The sequence below is a fragment of the Miniopterus natalensis genome, chromosome 1 (assembly GCF_054644295.1).
Source record: "Miniopterus natalensis isolate mMinNat1 chromosome 1, mMinNat1.hap1, whole genome shotgun sequence".
Classification (NCBI taxonomy): domain Eukaryota; kingdom Metazoa; phylum Chordata; class Mammalia; order Chiroptera; family Miniopteridae; genus Miniopterus; species Miniopterus natalensis.
The window spans coordinates 34,211,301-34,228,940 of NC_142081.1; the positions used below are offsets into that span (position 1 = coordinate 34,211,301).

Here is a 17,640-nt window from a genome sequence, read left to right on the forward strand (position 1 = left end):
CTGTGCCTTTTATTCACTAACAGCCTGTTAATGAACAATTCAAGCAGCAAGACCTGAAGAACAAAGAAGCATATATAAAAGTGAGATTTTCTAAGGGCCCAGGGCCTTGAACATGTAAAAGAGGTTGGTACAAAGTAACCCAACACTTAGAATCTATGGGAGTGGGTTTAATAAGATGTACTGTTGAATCATTTAGAATGCTTTTGGCGGTTATGTAATAGTAAAATGAACTCAAACAGACTTAGCAATAAGGAAATTTATTTCACAAGTGGTCAGCGTGCTTCTAGGTGCTTTACAATCAACAGCGTGATGATGGCATCGAGGTCTGATATTCTGTTCATAGTTCATTCTGTCGTCCTTGGCACTCTGAGGCTGGGTCCTTTGGGGTCATAATATGGCTGCTAGTGGTAATCAGAGCTGTGTCCTTCCTTGTGGTCTGGTTAGGCCAGCTAATGCCACATGTCCATCTGCAGATCAGTAAGTCAGCAGGGGATTGGCTTAAACTAATACTTCCCTGCTGAGTCTGGTATCATACCTGAATAGAACCACAATTATTTAGGACACAGGGAATGGATTTTTGTGTCAGCAGCCATCAGTGTCCCCGACAACTAGAGAGAGTGTTCTTGGGCTATTGGACTCCAGAATTATGTGGTATTAGAAAAATCTTTAAAGACAAAATGAAAAAAAACTGCTTGGGTAGAACAAGACCCTTTCCAAAATTGAAAGGGAATTTTTATTTATTGAGGACCTACTATATAATAGCCCTTTTGCAAACAATGTTTAGTCGATGATCACAGTCACCCTGCAAAAAGATGTGTCATACCACCCATTTTACAGACAAAGGAACCAAGGCTCAGAGGGTTTAAGTAATTTTGTATAAACCAAGTTTCCTCTTCTCCAAAGCTTAGGTTCTTCCATTTAATCCTAAGAGTAGAACAATCAAGACCAGAATGTTAGGGTAGGGAATTTACAGTTTTTGAAATATGCTGGGACATGCTGCTCAAATCCCTACAAAGGACTGAAAGGCATTCAGTTGCTGCAAGTGCGGACGGCCCTCAGCCATCATCCCATATGAGAACTGCCTCGGGTGAAGAGAGCCACTTGGCCCAAATTCACACAGTTTCCCTAATATTGAGGATATAAAGGCCTGTCCCCGTCCTGAGTGCTCTAAAGGGTCTCCCTCTGCCCCGTTGTGTACCTTCTTGTCCCCACAGCTCTTGATTGCAAGAATGTTCCCTCATAAACCTCTTGTATTCTAGTCTCTGCTTCCTGGAGAACCCAACCTGTGACAATATGAGAAGATGGTGTAATAGAAAAAATATCTTGGTCTTTTATAAAATGAAGTGGTGTGACTACATCCTAGTTTTGAAATTTTGTTCTGGGTTTGCTGATAATAGGAAGGGCAGAAAGGCATGGTTAAGAATGTTGATGGGAACTATTAAATTTTTGAAACTGCTTATATATCTAATAGAGAACCTACTCCCTGCCCCCCCCCCCCCAAATCTGGAGGTGTTATGAAAACCTATGGGGAGATAGTCTCGAATTGGTATCCAAACTGATTTGAAAGCAATGAAGTAGAGTTTAGAGAGAGAAACTAGGATATAAAAGGAGTTGAAAGGAATATACCAGAATGCTAACGGTAATTGCCTAAAGGTCATAGGTCATCTGTGGGTCAACTCTACTCATTTCCTGAATACATTTTATTTTCTTAGTTAAGAAAACAGGAGAATGATTTCCTTGTTTTTATGAAACTCAGGAAGAGCAAGGTTAATGTTTGGGTAGTACTTACTCCTATTTCCTTAAAAATATTTGAAGAAGTATAGAAAACTTTGGGAGACTCTGATCTAATATTAATATTGCTACATGTTTCCTTTACCATTGAGTCCACTGTTCATTATCAAGAATAAACTGCCCCAATTAAATGACATATAAACAGGTAACTCTTAGAATATTTATTAAATGGATGATTTACAAGAAGGATGTTGTTGAATAAAGGTAAAATTTTTCCCTTACAGTGAACATGAAACTTAAATGGGTAAGATTTATTCAGTTTCATTTTTTAAAAGAATATCTGCCCCTTTAAGATTATATCATAACGTGTGAAGCACTGGTGAGACTGACGTCACCAGAAATTCCCAATGCACTGATTTCCCTGAGATTTTTCACCCGATGATTGTACTGCAACAAGTGAGCATCGTTGACCGCAACCTTGAAGTGGTCAGCTTCCACCAGTACTTGGATCTGAAATGGTACATACACAAAACTGTTAGAAACGCCCATTAATTTCAAAACCAGTCAGTCCTGAGCTCAGGGTATCCACATTTCATCTTTATGATCATTCGTGGAACTGATTAAAGTCCTGAAAAAGTAACTTTACAAAAAAATAAACTCCAGACCATTCAAAAATTTACATAAAATGAAAACAAAACGACAGAATTTTTAGGGGGTATATAGTTGAAGCCACAAAGGAAAAAATAATGTCTACATAAATAATGTGTCTACATAAAAAGTTTTCATATGGCCTAAACCACCTAAAAGTAAAAATAAAAATAAACACTAAAGTAGAAATCCCCTAATAGAGAAGCAAATGCTATGAAGATGGGTGATAACCAGTTTTCGCAAGAGGAGGGAAGACACAGCCTCCCAGTAGTTAGTGGATGTCTTTAATCCTCACATCCTCTCAGAAGTAGCACTTTGGCAATATCTAAATTTTAAGTGTATATTCTTTAAATAAAATTATTCTTCTAGAAAGCAAAGAAGAATAAGAAAAGTTAGTAAAGTATTTTAGTAAAATAAATAAAACCTTCCCCAGTTTTATTTGTAATATTTCCAAATTCTAATCAACAGAGTACTGGTTGGATTATCACATATCTAAACAATGAAATACAATCGCATAACAATGTTCTGATACCGAGAGATGTCCATCAGTTGTAGGATATGGTCCCTATTTGTCTCTGCCCTTGAGGAGCTCATAGTCTAGCTGCTTTATTACCCACAGTCAATCCTAACTGAACACTGTGAACCTACTAAATATTTGGTGAAGCGGTACTTAAAAAGAAAAAGTGTGCTGTATGTCACAGAAAATACTAGGAAGACATTAAGTGAGTTGCAACCCTCGGGACGTAAAGGATGGAGGACTTTTCAGTTAATTTAAAAAATCTATACATTTTTATTTTCAAAAGCATATATTAATTTTAGAATTAAAAAATTTTAACTTGTACACCTGAAGCTAATATAATATTAAATGTCAACTGTAATTTCTTTTTAAATGACATTTTTTAATTTAAAAAATTTAGTTTTGATTGCCATGCCACGATGTTTTTTAAGTAACTAAGTCCCAGTTCCCCTGAGAAATTCTGCCTTTTTTATTAAAGATGATGTTTTTCTCATTTCCAGAAAAGGTTAAACTCAGGGGTGGTAACGGATGGAGTTGGGGAGTGTCCCACTCCCGGCCTGCTGATCCTGCACCCCTGGGGTGGGGAGGAGCTGGTTAGGTGTCCCAGGGCAGCTGACCAAAATTCATTTCAAGTGCATCAGGGTTTTAGAGTGAGCAATATGCAATGTCAATACACAACAATAGTAATAACTTACTTTGAATGGTTTACCACTTTCAAATGGGAAAATCGTCTGTCTTTCTTCCTTTCCCCAGGTGTTACTCAGCTTTGAATTGCATACAATGACTCTCTTGTTGTCCTCATTGAAGCGTGGGTTAAAGTGGAAGGCGATTTCATTCCCTGTCTTGAAATCTAAAACAATGCTGTTTAAACCAAGGACCAGAGTTAGTAAAATGATTCAAGTTGCATATTTGTATCAAGCGAAGGACACATGATTTTCTAAAAAGCAAGTCGTTTTATAAAATACTGGAAAAGCCTGGCTGGGCGTGGCTCAGCGGTTGAGCGCTGACCTAGGATCCAGGAGATCGCTGTTCGATTCCCAGTCAGTACACATGCCCAGGTTGCGGACTCGATCCCCAGTTGGGGGCGTGTAGGAGGCAGCTGATCAATGACTCTCATCATTGATGTTTCTTTTTTTTTCTTTTAAATATGTCTTTATTGATTTCAGAGAGAGGAAGGGAGAGGGAGAGAGAGAGAGATAGAAACATCAATGATGAGTCATTGATCAGCTGACTCCTGCACACCCCCACTGGGGGTTGAGGCTGCAACCCGGCATGTGCCCTGACCGGGAATCGAACATCGATCTCCTGGATCCTAGGTCGATGCTCAACCGCTGAGCCATGCCAGCCAGGCTCATTGATGTTTCTCTCTCTCTCTTCTCTCCATTCCTCTCTCTGAAATCAATAAAGGTATTTTTTTTTTTTTTAAATAAAATACAGGAAAATTTTCTAAGCAGAAAACAAACCAGAGAATGGGTTCAAGCTGGATACTATTAGTAAAATACTAAAAGTCAACAAGACAGTATGTGTTGAATTGTTTGGCCTCACTGTCTTTGGACACATCATTCTCTTCAGCTGGAATTCCCTCTTTACCCCTCTGCTCATGAAAACCCTTCGAGGTTTCCTTATAGAGGTCTGAAGCCACTTTGAGGGCATGCTATGCTTTCCACTGCAGATGACAACACTTGCCTCCTTCCTGCCCTGCCAGGTTGCTTTTAACACCTTCTGATGGCAAGCCAGTCACATAAGTAAGAGAACAAATTCCTGGCTTCCTCCTAGTTAACCAAGAACCTAGTCCTAAAACAGCAAGAGTGAGATTATATAGTTAATGTTCAGTATCCTGCTGCTAAATTGTAAAATCATGACAATAAGTGTATTGGACTTTCCATGATGTGGAGTGGAATTGATGCAAGTGCCGGCTTAACTTTCTGACCCCGGTCCTTCTCCTTGGATGTTAATGCAAACACAGTCCTCTGGCTGTTAACCATCCCCCAGTTTCTCAAAGTGTGCTCCACAGAGCACTAATGTCAGAATCCGCTGCTGCTCTTGTTTTCAAGCAGAATTTGCACTCCTGACCAACTAACAAGCACAGATCCAACCACAAATGTATTCACAGGGAAAGGACCAAAAGAGTTAAGTGGCCATAGAAATTGTATTTGACTAAGTATCCAATGGCTGTATTGCCTCTGCAGGGAAAAAGATGTCATCGCCACCACCTTAAGCATTCTTTTTTCTTCTAATTCCTTACGTAGAATGTGCAGGACCAAGTAACAGTTTTTTCAGTTTGCTATCACCTTGACCATTTCAACCAAAATTAGTTTTGATCTGCCACAGTCTCAGTCTACATCTCTACTGTAATTGGGGCTAACATTTCCTGTACAAGAACCCTAAATAGAGGCAAAGATGCCAGTGTGGTTCTGTGTGATAGGGGTTGGAGGAGGGGAGCAGAAATTAACACACTGTGAGTGCTGTATGCACAGAATAAGGTGTCCTGAGTCCTATGTTATGTTGGGAGGAAAGACATAAGAACACAGGCAGAGGATATTTGCTGTGAGACAAGCTTTCTTGTGCAGGGAAGTACTGTGTTTAGAGAAGCTGTCTAGGCCGTATGGAAAGAAGAGTTGGCTTAGTGTGGTTACTATGGAGTAGAACCAGAGGAGGCTGGCTAGAGGTGGGAGTAAATGGGTTATTTGAATGTAAAATGATCAGATCAGAAGCCAGTCCATCTGGTAACAGAGGAGGTGGCTGCTGTTGATTCGCCAGAAGCAAGGTGACAGACACTCTTAGAGGCTGCTTGTGGATCCTCGAATAAACCTGTGTATATAGCCTGAATTTGTATCTTTTGTATACTGCCCATAAGACCCAGAGACACATTACTTAATGGCGGCAGGAGCTTTAGTGGTACCGCTAACCTCAGGGACAGGCACACTGGAGGGCTTCAGGATATCCTTAGCCTGTTTGTATTATATGTAATCATAACCGGTGATGACAACCAGAGCCAGGCGTCCCAGGGCAGCCATAAATCAGCACGGGTTTTTCCTAAAGTAGCTCAATGCCTTCCCCTATCCTAGCTCACCTCAATCAAACCAGTCCCAAAGGCAAAGGTTGACTCATTTTGATGAAGTCTTTAAAATGAACAATCTTTTCAAACCTTTTAAGTAACTAGCAACTACTCAGAAGACTGGGGCTCCCCACCCTGCCACCTGTCATCTGTAGGCCAGGCCAACACCGTGGGAGTCTGTGACCCACTGTGAAAACCGGCATGGCAGCCAAGCTCGAGAGCTGAGGCTGCACTGCGACCTGCGCTCCTGCAGGGAGACTTGCATGAGTATGAGGACACAATGGGATAACCACCAAACTCAGGTCAACTCACCATGTCCAGAGGGATCTCTTGGTTTTGGACCCTCATCTTTGATGGGCATCTAGGCCTCAAGCGCATGCTTCGCTTTTTAGACACTATGTGGTTCAGAGGTGGAGGGATGGCCAAGCATGACATTACAAAGGCTCTACTTGCCTTTAATGCTAAGGCTTTACTGCCAGGAAGAACCAACAGAATGGGTTCTTTTGCTCTTTCTCTGTCCTCACAATGTAGAACTCTGTTTTACTCAGGTTCTGGGAGAAAAACAAGCTTTGGCGAGGGAAACCTTGTCCCCTTGGTGGGAACACATATTGACTTACGGGATAATCCTATACTATGGAAGAGCCAAGACTCGAAATGTGTAGTTTTAAAAATTCTATTAAATTTCAATACATATCAGCCTTTATTCAAAAAACAATCAACAAATATGTTAGACTTTTCAATTTTGCTCTTTACCTGTTTGCATTGGGCTTTACTGTGCCCATAATGGTTACCAGCATGCGAGGCATGATTCCTCCGGGGAAAGCCAGGTTATAAGGCACAGTCTGGGGATGAAAAATATATGTGTATCAATAAAGAGTCATGTTTTCTTGGGGAAAGAGAAAAAGATGTTGCTAATGTTCAATCACTATTAATACGTGTGACTAACACATAACCCTAATTTAAGCCATCTGTCCAGACTCTAAGGCCAACCTTGCCCAGGGCCTGAAGAGAGAAGGTTCCCTATATGCACAACTAATGATCGAGAATAAAGCCATCAGTTAATTGGTGCCAAAGGCAGAACACAGTCCTTTTTGGAGCACTGCAGCTCTTATTACTAGGGCCATCTCAATCTATAACTCATTCACTTAGATTATATTTTGAAAGGGCTTAAGCTAGACCTTGCAATCAACATTAACATTTCTGTGCCACCTTTAAGGCCCTTGTCACATAATATACTTCATCACATCATGTTCTTGGCCTTCTGGACTCTCATATGTTCTACTCAGAACACCAACAGAGTACTTAGTGTGTGGCAGATACTCAATATTTGTGGAACAAACACCTTCCAGTTAATACATTTCCTAATTCATTCTGCAAATATTTATGTTCAAGGTACTGTAAATATTCCCAAAGCTCCATCTCTGGCCTCTTCTTTTTTCCCTTTATAATTTCCCCCCTGAGTTCAACTATCATCCAAGTCTTTTATCTCTAGCCCTGATCTGCACTAGTCCTGTACTTCCTCCCTCTGGATTTGTGACTGGTGCTATAAATCCAACAGGTATGAACTGGAATTGTCTCTCCCACCCCCTCCCCCATCAGTCTCCTTCCTGAGTTCCCAGTTAGAGCAGACGCTTGGCTGGTGCTCTAGTTGTCCTGTCTTGAAAAGCCAGTCATGTCTGACTCCTAAGCCTTAACCAGCAGACCCTGGGGTTCTTCCTTTGCAATCTCCCATCTGCCTCTTCCTTTCCATAGTCTCATGTCCCCCTCTATCTGCAGTGGACTAACCGTCCGTGGTCCAGGCCCTGTCCAATGATAACCACACCCCCAGCACTTTCTCTGCGCTTTCCTCTAAGCTGACCTAAAAGTAGATCAGATGCCACCTGTGCCATCTTCTACATAGTCCTGAGGGGTCTGATCCCAGGCTGTCACTGAACTCTTTCCTCGTATCTCTTATTCCCCAGCTAGACTGTAAGTCTAAAAGGCAGGGATCTGTGTCTGAGATGTGTCTGGAGTCCTACAGGGTTAAGGTTTTATGCTTAGAATTTCTTTACTAAAATGTGTCTTAATATAAATGAAAATTCAATCCTTAGATCACAAAATTATCTTTAGAAAGTTTTTCAAAACAAGATTACCACGGTTCCCCCACATGTTCTATCTATGATCCTGGGCGAGCTATATAACTACTGCCCCATTTCCTCATGTGTAAAACGGGGCTAACGGGAATATCTTTTGGGGTGGTGATGGGGTCAAATGAGGTCATCATGTAGAAGCACACTGCGGGCACATGTTATTTACTCAGTGTTTATTAACAACAAAAACTTTCCCCATCACTATGCTCTTGACTTGATTTACATTAAAGCTGCCTTCCGGATGCCTTCAAAAGATGCATTAGCTTCTTTTTACACCCACACTGCACACACTAAACTCAGTACAAAGAACGACTTTTTCTATTGGACCAACGTACACTGCAGCTGGTCCCTGGAAAGTGCCTCTGAGCAGTGAGCATAAAGCTTCAGGTCTCCCCGAAGCCCTCTGCCAGTGAGAGCTCAGAGCCAGCTCCTAGCCGGAGCACTGCAAAGTGATGGCACCACAGCCCAGACAGTGGCTGTGTTCATCAGCTTTGTCCTGGTCACAGTCAAGTACATGAAATGACGAACTATCTTACCAGTGGTCCAGCAGGGACACCAGTGGGGCCGGCACCAGGGTAGGCCCCGGGCCCACTTGGATGTCCAGGGTGGGTTCCTGGTGCAGTTGGTCCGGGATAAGCAGGTGCTGTGGGACTAGGGTAGACACCAGGAGGCGACTGTCCGGGGTAAGCACCAGGAGGTGCCTGTCCGGGGTAAGCACCAGGAGGTGCCTGTCCGGGGTAAGCACCAGGAGGCGCCTGTCCGGGGTAAGCACCAGGAGGTGCCTGTCCAGGGTAAGCGTTTCCAGGAAGCCCAGGGTAGACGCCAGGAGCAGCCGGTCCGGGGTAGTTTTCAGGAGCTGCAGGGCAGACGGCAAGAGGTGCCTCTCCAGGGTAAGCCCCAGGATAGGCGGCCCCTGGGTAGCCTCCTGCCCCAGCAGGCTGGTTTCCCCACGGACCAGGCCATCTTTGAGGGTTTGGGTTCCCAGACCCAGAAAGGGCATCATTAAGCTGGAAAGAAAGATATAAACAATTCCTGGATGAAAAACATTCACAAAAACAGAATTTTCAGGAAAGCAGTAATAAAAGATCTGAGAAATAGAGGGATATGGTGAAGGTATGAAATTCATATCAATAAAAATTTTTCCACCTATTAAATAGTTTTGAGTTCCAAAGACTAAAATTAGACTTTGGGATTATATGTGCTTTATCAGTACATGTCTCCCATCATCTCACATCGTGGAGGGTTGCGTTTTCGTAATTTGCTAAAATCAGAGCTAGCCATCCTCTACATGAAAGCACGTATTTTCTGACTGACGTGAGAAAAACAATCACAAAAATCAGGACGCTCGGACTGTAGTACACTTCCCCATTGCTCAGCTTATTTCTCAGCTCTTGGCCCACAGAATCGACCCGCTTCTGCCCTAGGCCTTTCCGTAAAGGGGTTACTCTTAATGAGTCCCAGGCCTCTCTCTACCTGGCTTTCTTCCCAAATCTGTTGCTGGAAAAACAAGACTAAGACCAACAAGCCTTCATTGGACGGCTGCGGCCAGAGGAAGGCACATGGTGTGAGTTAGAAGGGAAGGTCTGGTGTTAAAAACAAAACTCTCCACCAACATGGAATTAGAATGTAAGAAAACAGACATAAAACACTTACCGAAAAACTGTCTGCCATTTTCCTGAGAAAGAAAAAAAGAAGATAGGTTATGATTTTATCTGAATAGATTTCACAAGTTTCCATTTAGATTTAACATCACAAATAGTTTGTTGTGTAGTTCTAGTAGATTTACAGGCATTCTTCCAGTATAAGCCAATCTATTTCCAAAACACGTTTAAATCAATAGCGTGGAACCACAAAAGTGTCTCATCAAAGGGTGGAGATGCACTCCAGCTGGATTACCAAACTCTCTCAGCCATAGCTTTAAAGTCCAGTGACACTAGTGGATGTTCTGAACCCTGGACGCAACGGGCCATACAGTGCAGGAGAGGGAAGGCTGAGGGAGCGAATGTTCTGCCCCTGTCCTAGGTAACAAATCGGCACAGTGGTGGTTTACCTTTGCTCTGCCTTCGCCCCCTTCCCGTGCACTTTTCCCACCACTTCCTACAAAGGGCTGTGTGTGTTAGTATCACCCGCCACGGGCCCCCCCATTCTCATGGACAGACCCTTGCCCCCTTCTGGGTTTTAGAAGGAAAGCGGAGTTGGTTGGTTCTTACTGAGATCTGAGACATGCCCCTCAGATAGTTACTGCCGATTACTTGTTCCTTCATTTGCACACATTTGTGCCTGCTCTGCACGGACACTGTGCAGGCTCCTGTCTGGGTGTGAAGGTGGACAGGCCACGGTCTGTGTGGTCAAAGGGTGCGCAGGCCAGCAGGGATCACAGATGACCACACTGGGAGCCAGGCCGTGTGCTGTGGGGAGTCACAAGCAGAACAATGACTTCTCGGAGGGGAGGTGTTGTTTGAGCTAAGCCTTGGATGTGGAGCGAGGAAGAAGAAAGGCAGGCACAAAATGCTCGCTGTTTTGAAAAAGGCACTTGTTCCAAATGAAATATTTGGCAGTATAACAAATTAAAGTTAAAAAAAAAAAAAAAAAAAAAAGTTGGGCAATGTGGAGGAAAATATTTCGGGTGGGGCAAAAAGGGTTTGCCTTGCCCAAAGCTGCCTCAAGTGATGGCCTTGACGTGTGTGTGCGCGTGCGTGCGTGTGTCCCTGTCTGCGGCTCCTCCCAGGGCCTTTGATACCTGCACTGAGGGGAGGCGGCAGCTTCGGAGGACTGAGGCCTGCGTGGGTTTGCTCAGCTCAGGACTGCTGGTGCTATGGCCAAAATCACCTGCACTTTAGACAATTAGAATCACTGTTTTCCTTGAGTTGCTCACTCATAATATTTACTCAACTATTTTAAGAAATGACAAGGGATCCAACAAATGATAACTACTTGATAGGTCCTAAAAATGTAAAATATTAGATTTTCTGGTAAAAACTCAAATAGGCAGAGCTCCTCCTAGGATTTCATGTGTGTTTCACTTACACACACGATATTTATATTTTGCACATCTCATTTTTAATCTGGGCATTCTGAAACATATTTGGAAACAGGTTATCACAGTGTCCATTTTCCAAGGTGGGAAACTGCTGGCAATCTGACTAGGAAGCACCACGACTCTCCCAGGGCTTCCGCTCACTGCATTTCCTATAGTAGTTGACCTTTTAAAGCAAAAGTTGGGTGCTTCTCTGCCTGTGCTTCCTGCTGCTACCGCAGGAGGAACTCGAGAGAGGAGTTGTTACAGAAAAGGAGAAGAAAGGACATTTCTTTAATCAAGAAAAGAAAAGCCTCTCTCATTTTGGATACTAGTAAAAAACAATCTAGAACTTCATGGTGGGCAGAGAGCTTAGTTCCTTTGATCACATAAACTCTTCTTCCACTCTTGGGCAACACACCAAAGACCCAGCAAAAATGTTCTAAGTGTTTTCACTTCTTTTAAATATCACTAATCCCTAACCTCAGCACCACTGCCATTTCTGGTTGGATACTTTGTTTCCAGGGAGCTGTCCTATGTATTGTAGGACATTTAGAAGCATCCTTGGCTTCAACCCACAGTAGCACAACCGCCACAACAAAGAATGTCTTCAGACATTGCCAAAGATCACTGAGGAAATGGGGAAAAGGCAAAAGATGCCTGGCTGAGAACCACTGGTCTAGGCTAATTAGCATGTGGTTCTCTACATATATGTACATACGCAGGTCAATAAAAAACAAGGGTCGTTTCAATTATTAAAACTAGCCAAATCCATGCCATTGGCCTCACAGGGCGTTTTATTATCATAATTCCAATCAAACTAAGATGTGTTTAAAGGCTGGCTACAACCAGAAATTCACATCAAGACAGCATTTCCAAAACTTAACATTTATTCTTTTCAAAGTCTCTGCTGAATCATATTCAGTTTACTTTCCAACACAACCAAAACAACTTGAGAAACAAAGCAGATTTCTCTTTACTTCCACTGTGTTTCACATGATGGCTCGGATGACAGTTTGGATTGTGTTGCAACACATGATGCAAGCCCATCAGAGTAATTACACCCTGCATGTGTGTGGTGCTTTGCAGTTTAAAAAGCACTTTCACATACCTTACCTAGTATGATTCTGATAATGATCTTATGAGATTGACAGGGAAAAGTTAATATTCCCACTTTAGAAGTGAGGAAACTGAGGCTCAGAGAGCGACCATGGTGGCCCAAAGTCATTCTGTCATTAGCAGGCCAAGGACCAGGGTCCGAGCAATCTGACTCCTAATTCAGGCTCATTTTACACTAATATAAAACCTCACACTTTGAAATTGTAAGGTATAGTCCTTTGAAAGTGTTAATTACTTCGCTTAGACATGATCTAGCTAATTCATTCAGAACTACCTAACATGCTGAAATTGTAAACAAATTTAAAAAGAGATCATGTTTTTGTCAGAAACTTAGCTGGCTGACTCATTCATTATGCAAGGATACTGAACACAAGAATGCCATTTTGCACAGTCACTTGGCTAATTATACACACATTTAAACCAACATGTACTTTTCCAAAAATTGAGTGTGTGCTGTTTTGATTTTTTTCAACTCATAACCATCAGATCTTTTTCTTGACAAGGGTTATAACCAATGCTCTTTTTAAATCAAGGTTGGCAACCTTAGAACTAAAAGTAAATAAATAAATAAATACTACAACAAAAAACATCTATTTAGATAAATGTCCTTCTTATTTGCCTAGAAATTTTAATTAATTAATTAAAAAAAAATTTTTTTAGATGAGTAGTTTATATCTAGAGAGACAAATGTAAAAAAAAAAAAAAAATCTTCCCACTCTACAAAATCTATACATATTTGGAGAGTCAGAAAAGAAACACTCCATTAAAGAAAAACAAAAAAACAGGACATACTACCAAGGTCTTCACATTTGGAAAAACCTACAGGGAGTAGTCCACTTTGCTTTGAATCATCTGTTAATTATAGCTTTTCCCTTTAATAAAAGTGGTATCCACACTACTATGTTATTCTAGGCTCACCTAGTAATTAATCTGGTTGCTGGGGCTCCCAGGAGCACTTCTGAAATTTCTGCTCACGAAGGGCCCTGACCTTTCTTTACAAGCTGTAAGGGAAGTCAGTCATGAGCGTATTTCCTCAGAACCCAAAGCACTGCCCACACTCCTCTCGGAGGACCACAGGCCAGGCGGTCCACTTCCTTCCCCTTCTTAAAGGCAGAGCAGAACTGGAGGAAAGTCCACTTCCCAAAGCCAAAGTCAGTGAGAACAAGTTGGAATAAAGGCAACCAGTCCTTCACTAGGATTTCTCTCTCATCACACCACTCCCTCAGCACCAAGGAAGGTCAAGTTACTTTGTGCATCTCAGTTACTGATTTTTTTTCCCCTATGGAAAAGCTGATCATCAGTCAAGAGAGAACACATAATATTTAGTCAGCAGCAAACTGTGCGCCTACAGCAAGCACTATCCTGGCAGGCTTACCACTCAGGATTTAATGAGAAGAACCAGTTCGGGCACCAAACAAAATGTTACCTGGCCGTCCTCAGCAGGAGCCTGTGTCCCAAACCTTCACAGGGACGAGAGGCTATCTCTTAGATCAGTTACCACGAGTCTCACACACATTCAAGGACCATCATCAAGTTTCTCCCCAGATTATGGAGCAAGTGCTGGTTCTAAGTGTAACCCCCCAGCATTATGAATTTAGGAAGCAGCTCCAGTCTCCCAAAGATCAAGAATGAGGCACAACCATCAAAGGAATGAGAAACTCTACTGTAGGCATTCAAAGTCAATGTCTGAAAAGGAGGCTGTTATGGAAAAATACATTTTTATTATTAAATTTTAACTTTCAGTGTGGTGAAGACCTGCTGTGGGAGGTGGGTGCAGGGTCGAAGGGGTCAGTGGGGGTAAAAAAGGGAAGTATCTATAATATTTTCAACAATAAAGGTTTTTTTTTAAATGTAAGTTTTATGGAAACAGAATGTCCTAGTATGAAAGATACGTTATAAACTTGAGGTGAGTGAGTCATAATTTTGGAAGCTGGTGAAATTTTTTTCTCCTGCTCTGTGCCCAGTTGGTCAATTTTTATTGCTCTCTCCCTCCCCCCCGAATTAACTGAGCCTCCTTTCCATTTCTTTCCCAGAATACTAGAAACAGACTGGGTCACTGAGGACCAACTGTCCTCATTGTCCAGCAACCCAACTCCCAGGAGTCACTTTACAAATATTCCGCAGTATCTGGCACAGGAATCACCAACTTTAAGGGGCTGGCCTGAAACCCAAGTCACAGCCTCAACCTAAGTGTCCCTGATTCCCTGGTATTCAGCTCCTAATCCTACAATGGATGCATTTTAGTGTTTTTATTTGCATAACTGATCATTCAGAATAAATCCTCAAACATGTTTTTAACACACACACACACACACACACACACACACCCCTTCAACCAGGGCTGGGCACGCTGGGACCAACGCTTTGCCACACCCCACACATCCTCAGACCATCTGATCAGGGATGAGTCGCCGATTTGCAAAAGCTGAGGGTTTTCGGGCTCTGCCACGCCGAGCACATGCCCCTTCAGGCCCCGGGCAGCACCATTTTCTGCGGGATCAGCACCAGGAGGGCAGCTGTTTCCCCGACGCCGCGGGCTTGGCCGACGAACCCCTTCGCCGCCCGCAGCGCGATCAACCCGCGGGGCAGCCGAGCCGTGGGTCCCAGGTGCCGCCCTAGAGAGTCCTGGGCGTACACCCTGAGCTGGGCTGGGGCCCCGGCTCCTATTGCCAAGCCTGAGCGAGCCCCTGCGCCGCCCTCAGGAGGGGGACCCAGCTGATTCCGGGGTGGTCCCGGTGCGCGAGGGCGGGACGCGCGGCTCAGCCTCCCAGTGGCCGCGGAGGGTGCCCAGTGCCACGCCCGCGTGCGCCCCGAGGGGTGCGGGTGAGTCTCAGTGAGACGGTGCTAAGTCCCCCGGGCCCGCTCCGGCAGGGGGCAGAGAACATGGACTCGCGCCCGGACGGTGCGCCCGCTCCCCCGCCCCCCGCCCAGGCCGCGGGGAGCCGAGCCCCTCCCCAGGCGTCCCCTATCCCCCCGAGCCCTCGAAAGGGGGCCGGGCTCCGAGCGGTGCCCGAGCGCCCTCGCCCGTGCCCGACCGGAGCCGCCAGCAGGCCGGGCCCCGGCCCCCCGCCCCCGGCCCCCGGCCCCCCGGCCCCCGGTCCCCTGCGCCACTCACCCTGCGCTTCTGCACTCGCTCGCTCGCGCCGGGTGTGGCTCCTGGGTTGTTTTGTCCGCGACGGGGCGGCAGCTCCGCACCTAAAATACGCCCGGCCAGGCCCGCCTCTCCCGGGGCGGGACACCCAGCCCTGCCCACCGGCCCCGCCCGGCCCCACCCTGCGGAACGAGCTCGGCGAGCCCGGGGCCCCGCGGGGTGCAAAGGACACCCCCGGGCCCCGGAGGCCGCGGGCGGGACCCTGACGGGCGGCCCCTCCGCAGCCCCGGGCCTGGAGGGTGCGCGGGCTCACCACCCGCACCTGGCGCAGACGGAGAGGCCGCGGAGCGCGTGGTGCGTGCGGCTGCAGGGAGCCTCGCTCGCGTGCTTGCACCGCGTTTACTTCCCTTTTGCCTGAGCTGCGGGCACTCTCATGCCTTCCGCATCGACTTCACCTAACCCCTCTCCCAGCACCCAAGCCTCCCCCAAAAGTGCACGCTGACTTGCGTCCGGGGAGGGCCCCGCGCAGTTCTCTGAGCTGTGACGCGGGCGGCCACCCCGCAGACCCAGCGCTCCGGGGCTCCCCACTGCGTCCCCACTGCTTGCCCCCCACTGCGTCCTCAGCGTCTGCTCAGGGTTTGTAAGGCAGCAGGTTGTCAGGAAGTATTTGCGTCGTGAATGAATGAATGAATGAATGAATGAATGAATGAATGAATGAATGAACGAACAACTAACGCATCACTGCCTAGGAAATGTGACTGTTTTCGCGAAGACTGGGGAGAGCCTGACGTAGGGCACAGTGAATACAAAGCACCTTCCTTTGGTAAAGGCAGGAAAGGTTGCTACAACAAACGCTGATGCTTGCAAGAGAGACTGTGTCTAGTATTTGGTATCATTTAACTGGCAATCGCTGAGTGAGATGGTTAAGGGAATCCAAGGTGGATTTTTTTAAAAAGTTCAGACAACTTGAAATGAATGAAGGACTTCAATGTAAGACCTGAAAACATAAAATTCCTAGAAGAGCCCTGGCCAGGTAGCTCAGTTGGTTGTCCCCATAGACCAAGGTTGTGGGTTCGATCCCGGGGGAGGGGGGGGGCACATACAGGGAGCAACCGGTGAGTGTGAGAATAGGTGGCGATGTCTCTCTCTCCCTTCCTCTCTCTCTAAAAATCAATAAATAGCCCTGGCCGGTTTGGCTCAGTGGTAAGAGTGTCAGCCCCGCACCAAAGGGTCTTGGGTTCAGTTCTCTGTTTATAACCAATCATCTACATTGATGTTCTTCTCTCTCTCTTTTCCTCCCTCCCTCCCATTCACTCTCTAAAAATCAATGGGGGTGGGGGGAGGGAATCCTCCAGTGAGGATTAACAACAACAACAAATCAATAAATAAAAATTTAAAAAGAAATTCCTTGAAGAAAACAGACGGGGAAATCTCCTTGACATTGGTCTTGGCAAGGATTTTTTTTTTTTTTGGATATGACACCAAAGCACAAGCAACAAAAGCCAAAATAAACAAGCGGGACTACATCAAACTAAACAGCTGCTCAGTATGGGGGTCCAGCACAAGTCACCCCAAGATGTACCTCTGTGGTAAGCAGGCTGTTTTGAGCTAAAGGCAACTTTGGCTTCAGGCTCAGGAGAAACTTCTACCCCCTACACCCCCTTAACTGCCTAGAAGATTTTGAATTAGGGGCCCCCAAGTTGTCTTACCTCATCCCTAGCTCAGAATGTCTTATATACCTCCACCCCCTTTCTATCTCTGAACCTCTTGTGCATGTGGGTTCAGACTCTCCCAGGTATGCGGGGTCCCCATCCATATGTGTGTATTAAATGTGGTTATTTTCTCTTGCTATTCTGTCTCATGTCTGATTAGTAGACCAGCCAGAAGAACCTTGAGGGTAGAGGAATTTTGCCGTCTCCCACAGCAGCAAAAGAAACAATCAAGTAAAATTAAAAGGCAACCTACAGGATGGGAAAGAATATTTGAAAACCATAAAGCTGGGAGAGGTTAATCTCCAAAATACATAAAAAACCCATACAAAACAAGGGGAAAAGAAAAAAAAATAACCCAATTAAAAAATGGGCAAATAACCTAAATAGACATTTTCCCCACGAAGACATGCAAATTGCCAACAGGTACACAAAAAGGTGCCCCACATCAGTAATCATCAGGGAAGTGTACAGATTACCTCACACCAAAGAACTTAATAAACTGATGGACAGAAATGATTCAATACATGGAAGCATGGATCAGACTGACGAGTGTCAGAGGGATGGAGGAGGGCGGGTGGGGGGAGGGGGAGAGAGTAATCAAAGAACTTACAGGCATATA

The 17,640-nt window shown here is 44.9% G+C and overlaps 1 protein-coding gene across 2 annotated transcripts; it reads right to left on the reverse strand.

Moving 5' to 3' along the window:
* Positions 1-1,937: 1,937 nt before the first annotated feature.
* On the reverse strand, positions 1,938-15,392 carry LGALS3 (galectin 3). 2 transcript variants are annotated; one of them, XM_087814234.1, is made up of 6 exons: positions 15,334-15,392; positions 9,737-9,758; positions 8,620-9,090; positions 6,708-6,796; positions 3,592-3,757; positions 1,938-2,241 (listed from the first exon to the last, which is right to left on the reverse strand). In XM_087814234.1, exons 2-6 carry the CDS (start codon positions 9,752-9,754, stop codon positions 2,086-2,088), a joined length of 900 nt encoding a protein of 299 aa, XP_087670360.1. In that variant the 5' UTR covers positions 9,755-9,758; positions 15,334-15,392; the 3' UTR covers positions 1,938-2,085. The 2 variants fall into 2 exon arrangements, with proteins under 2 accessions (XP_087670360.1, XP_016053638.2); XM_016198152.2 differs by lacking the exon at positions 15,334-15,392 and having other exon boundaries at positions 9,737-10,054.
* Between the last annotated feature and the right edge of the window lie 2,248 nt (positions 15,393-17,640).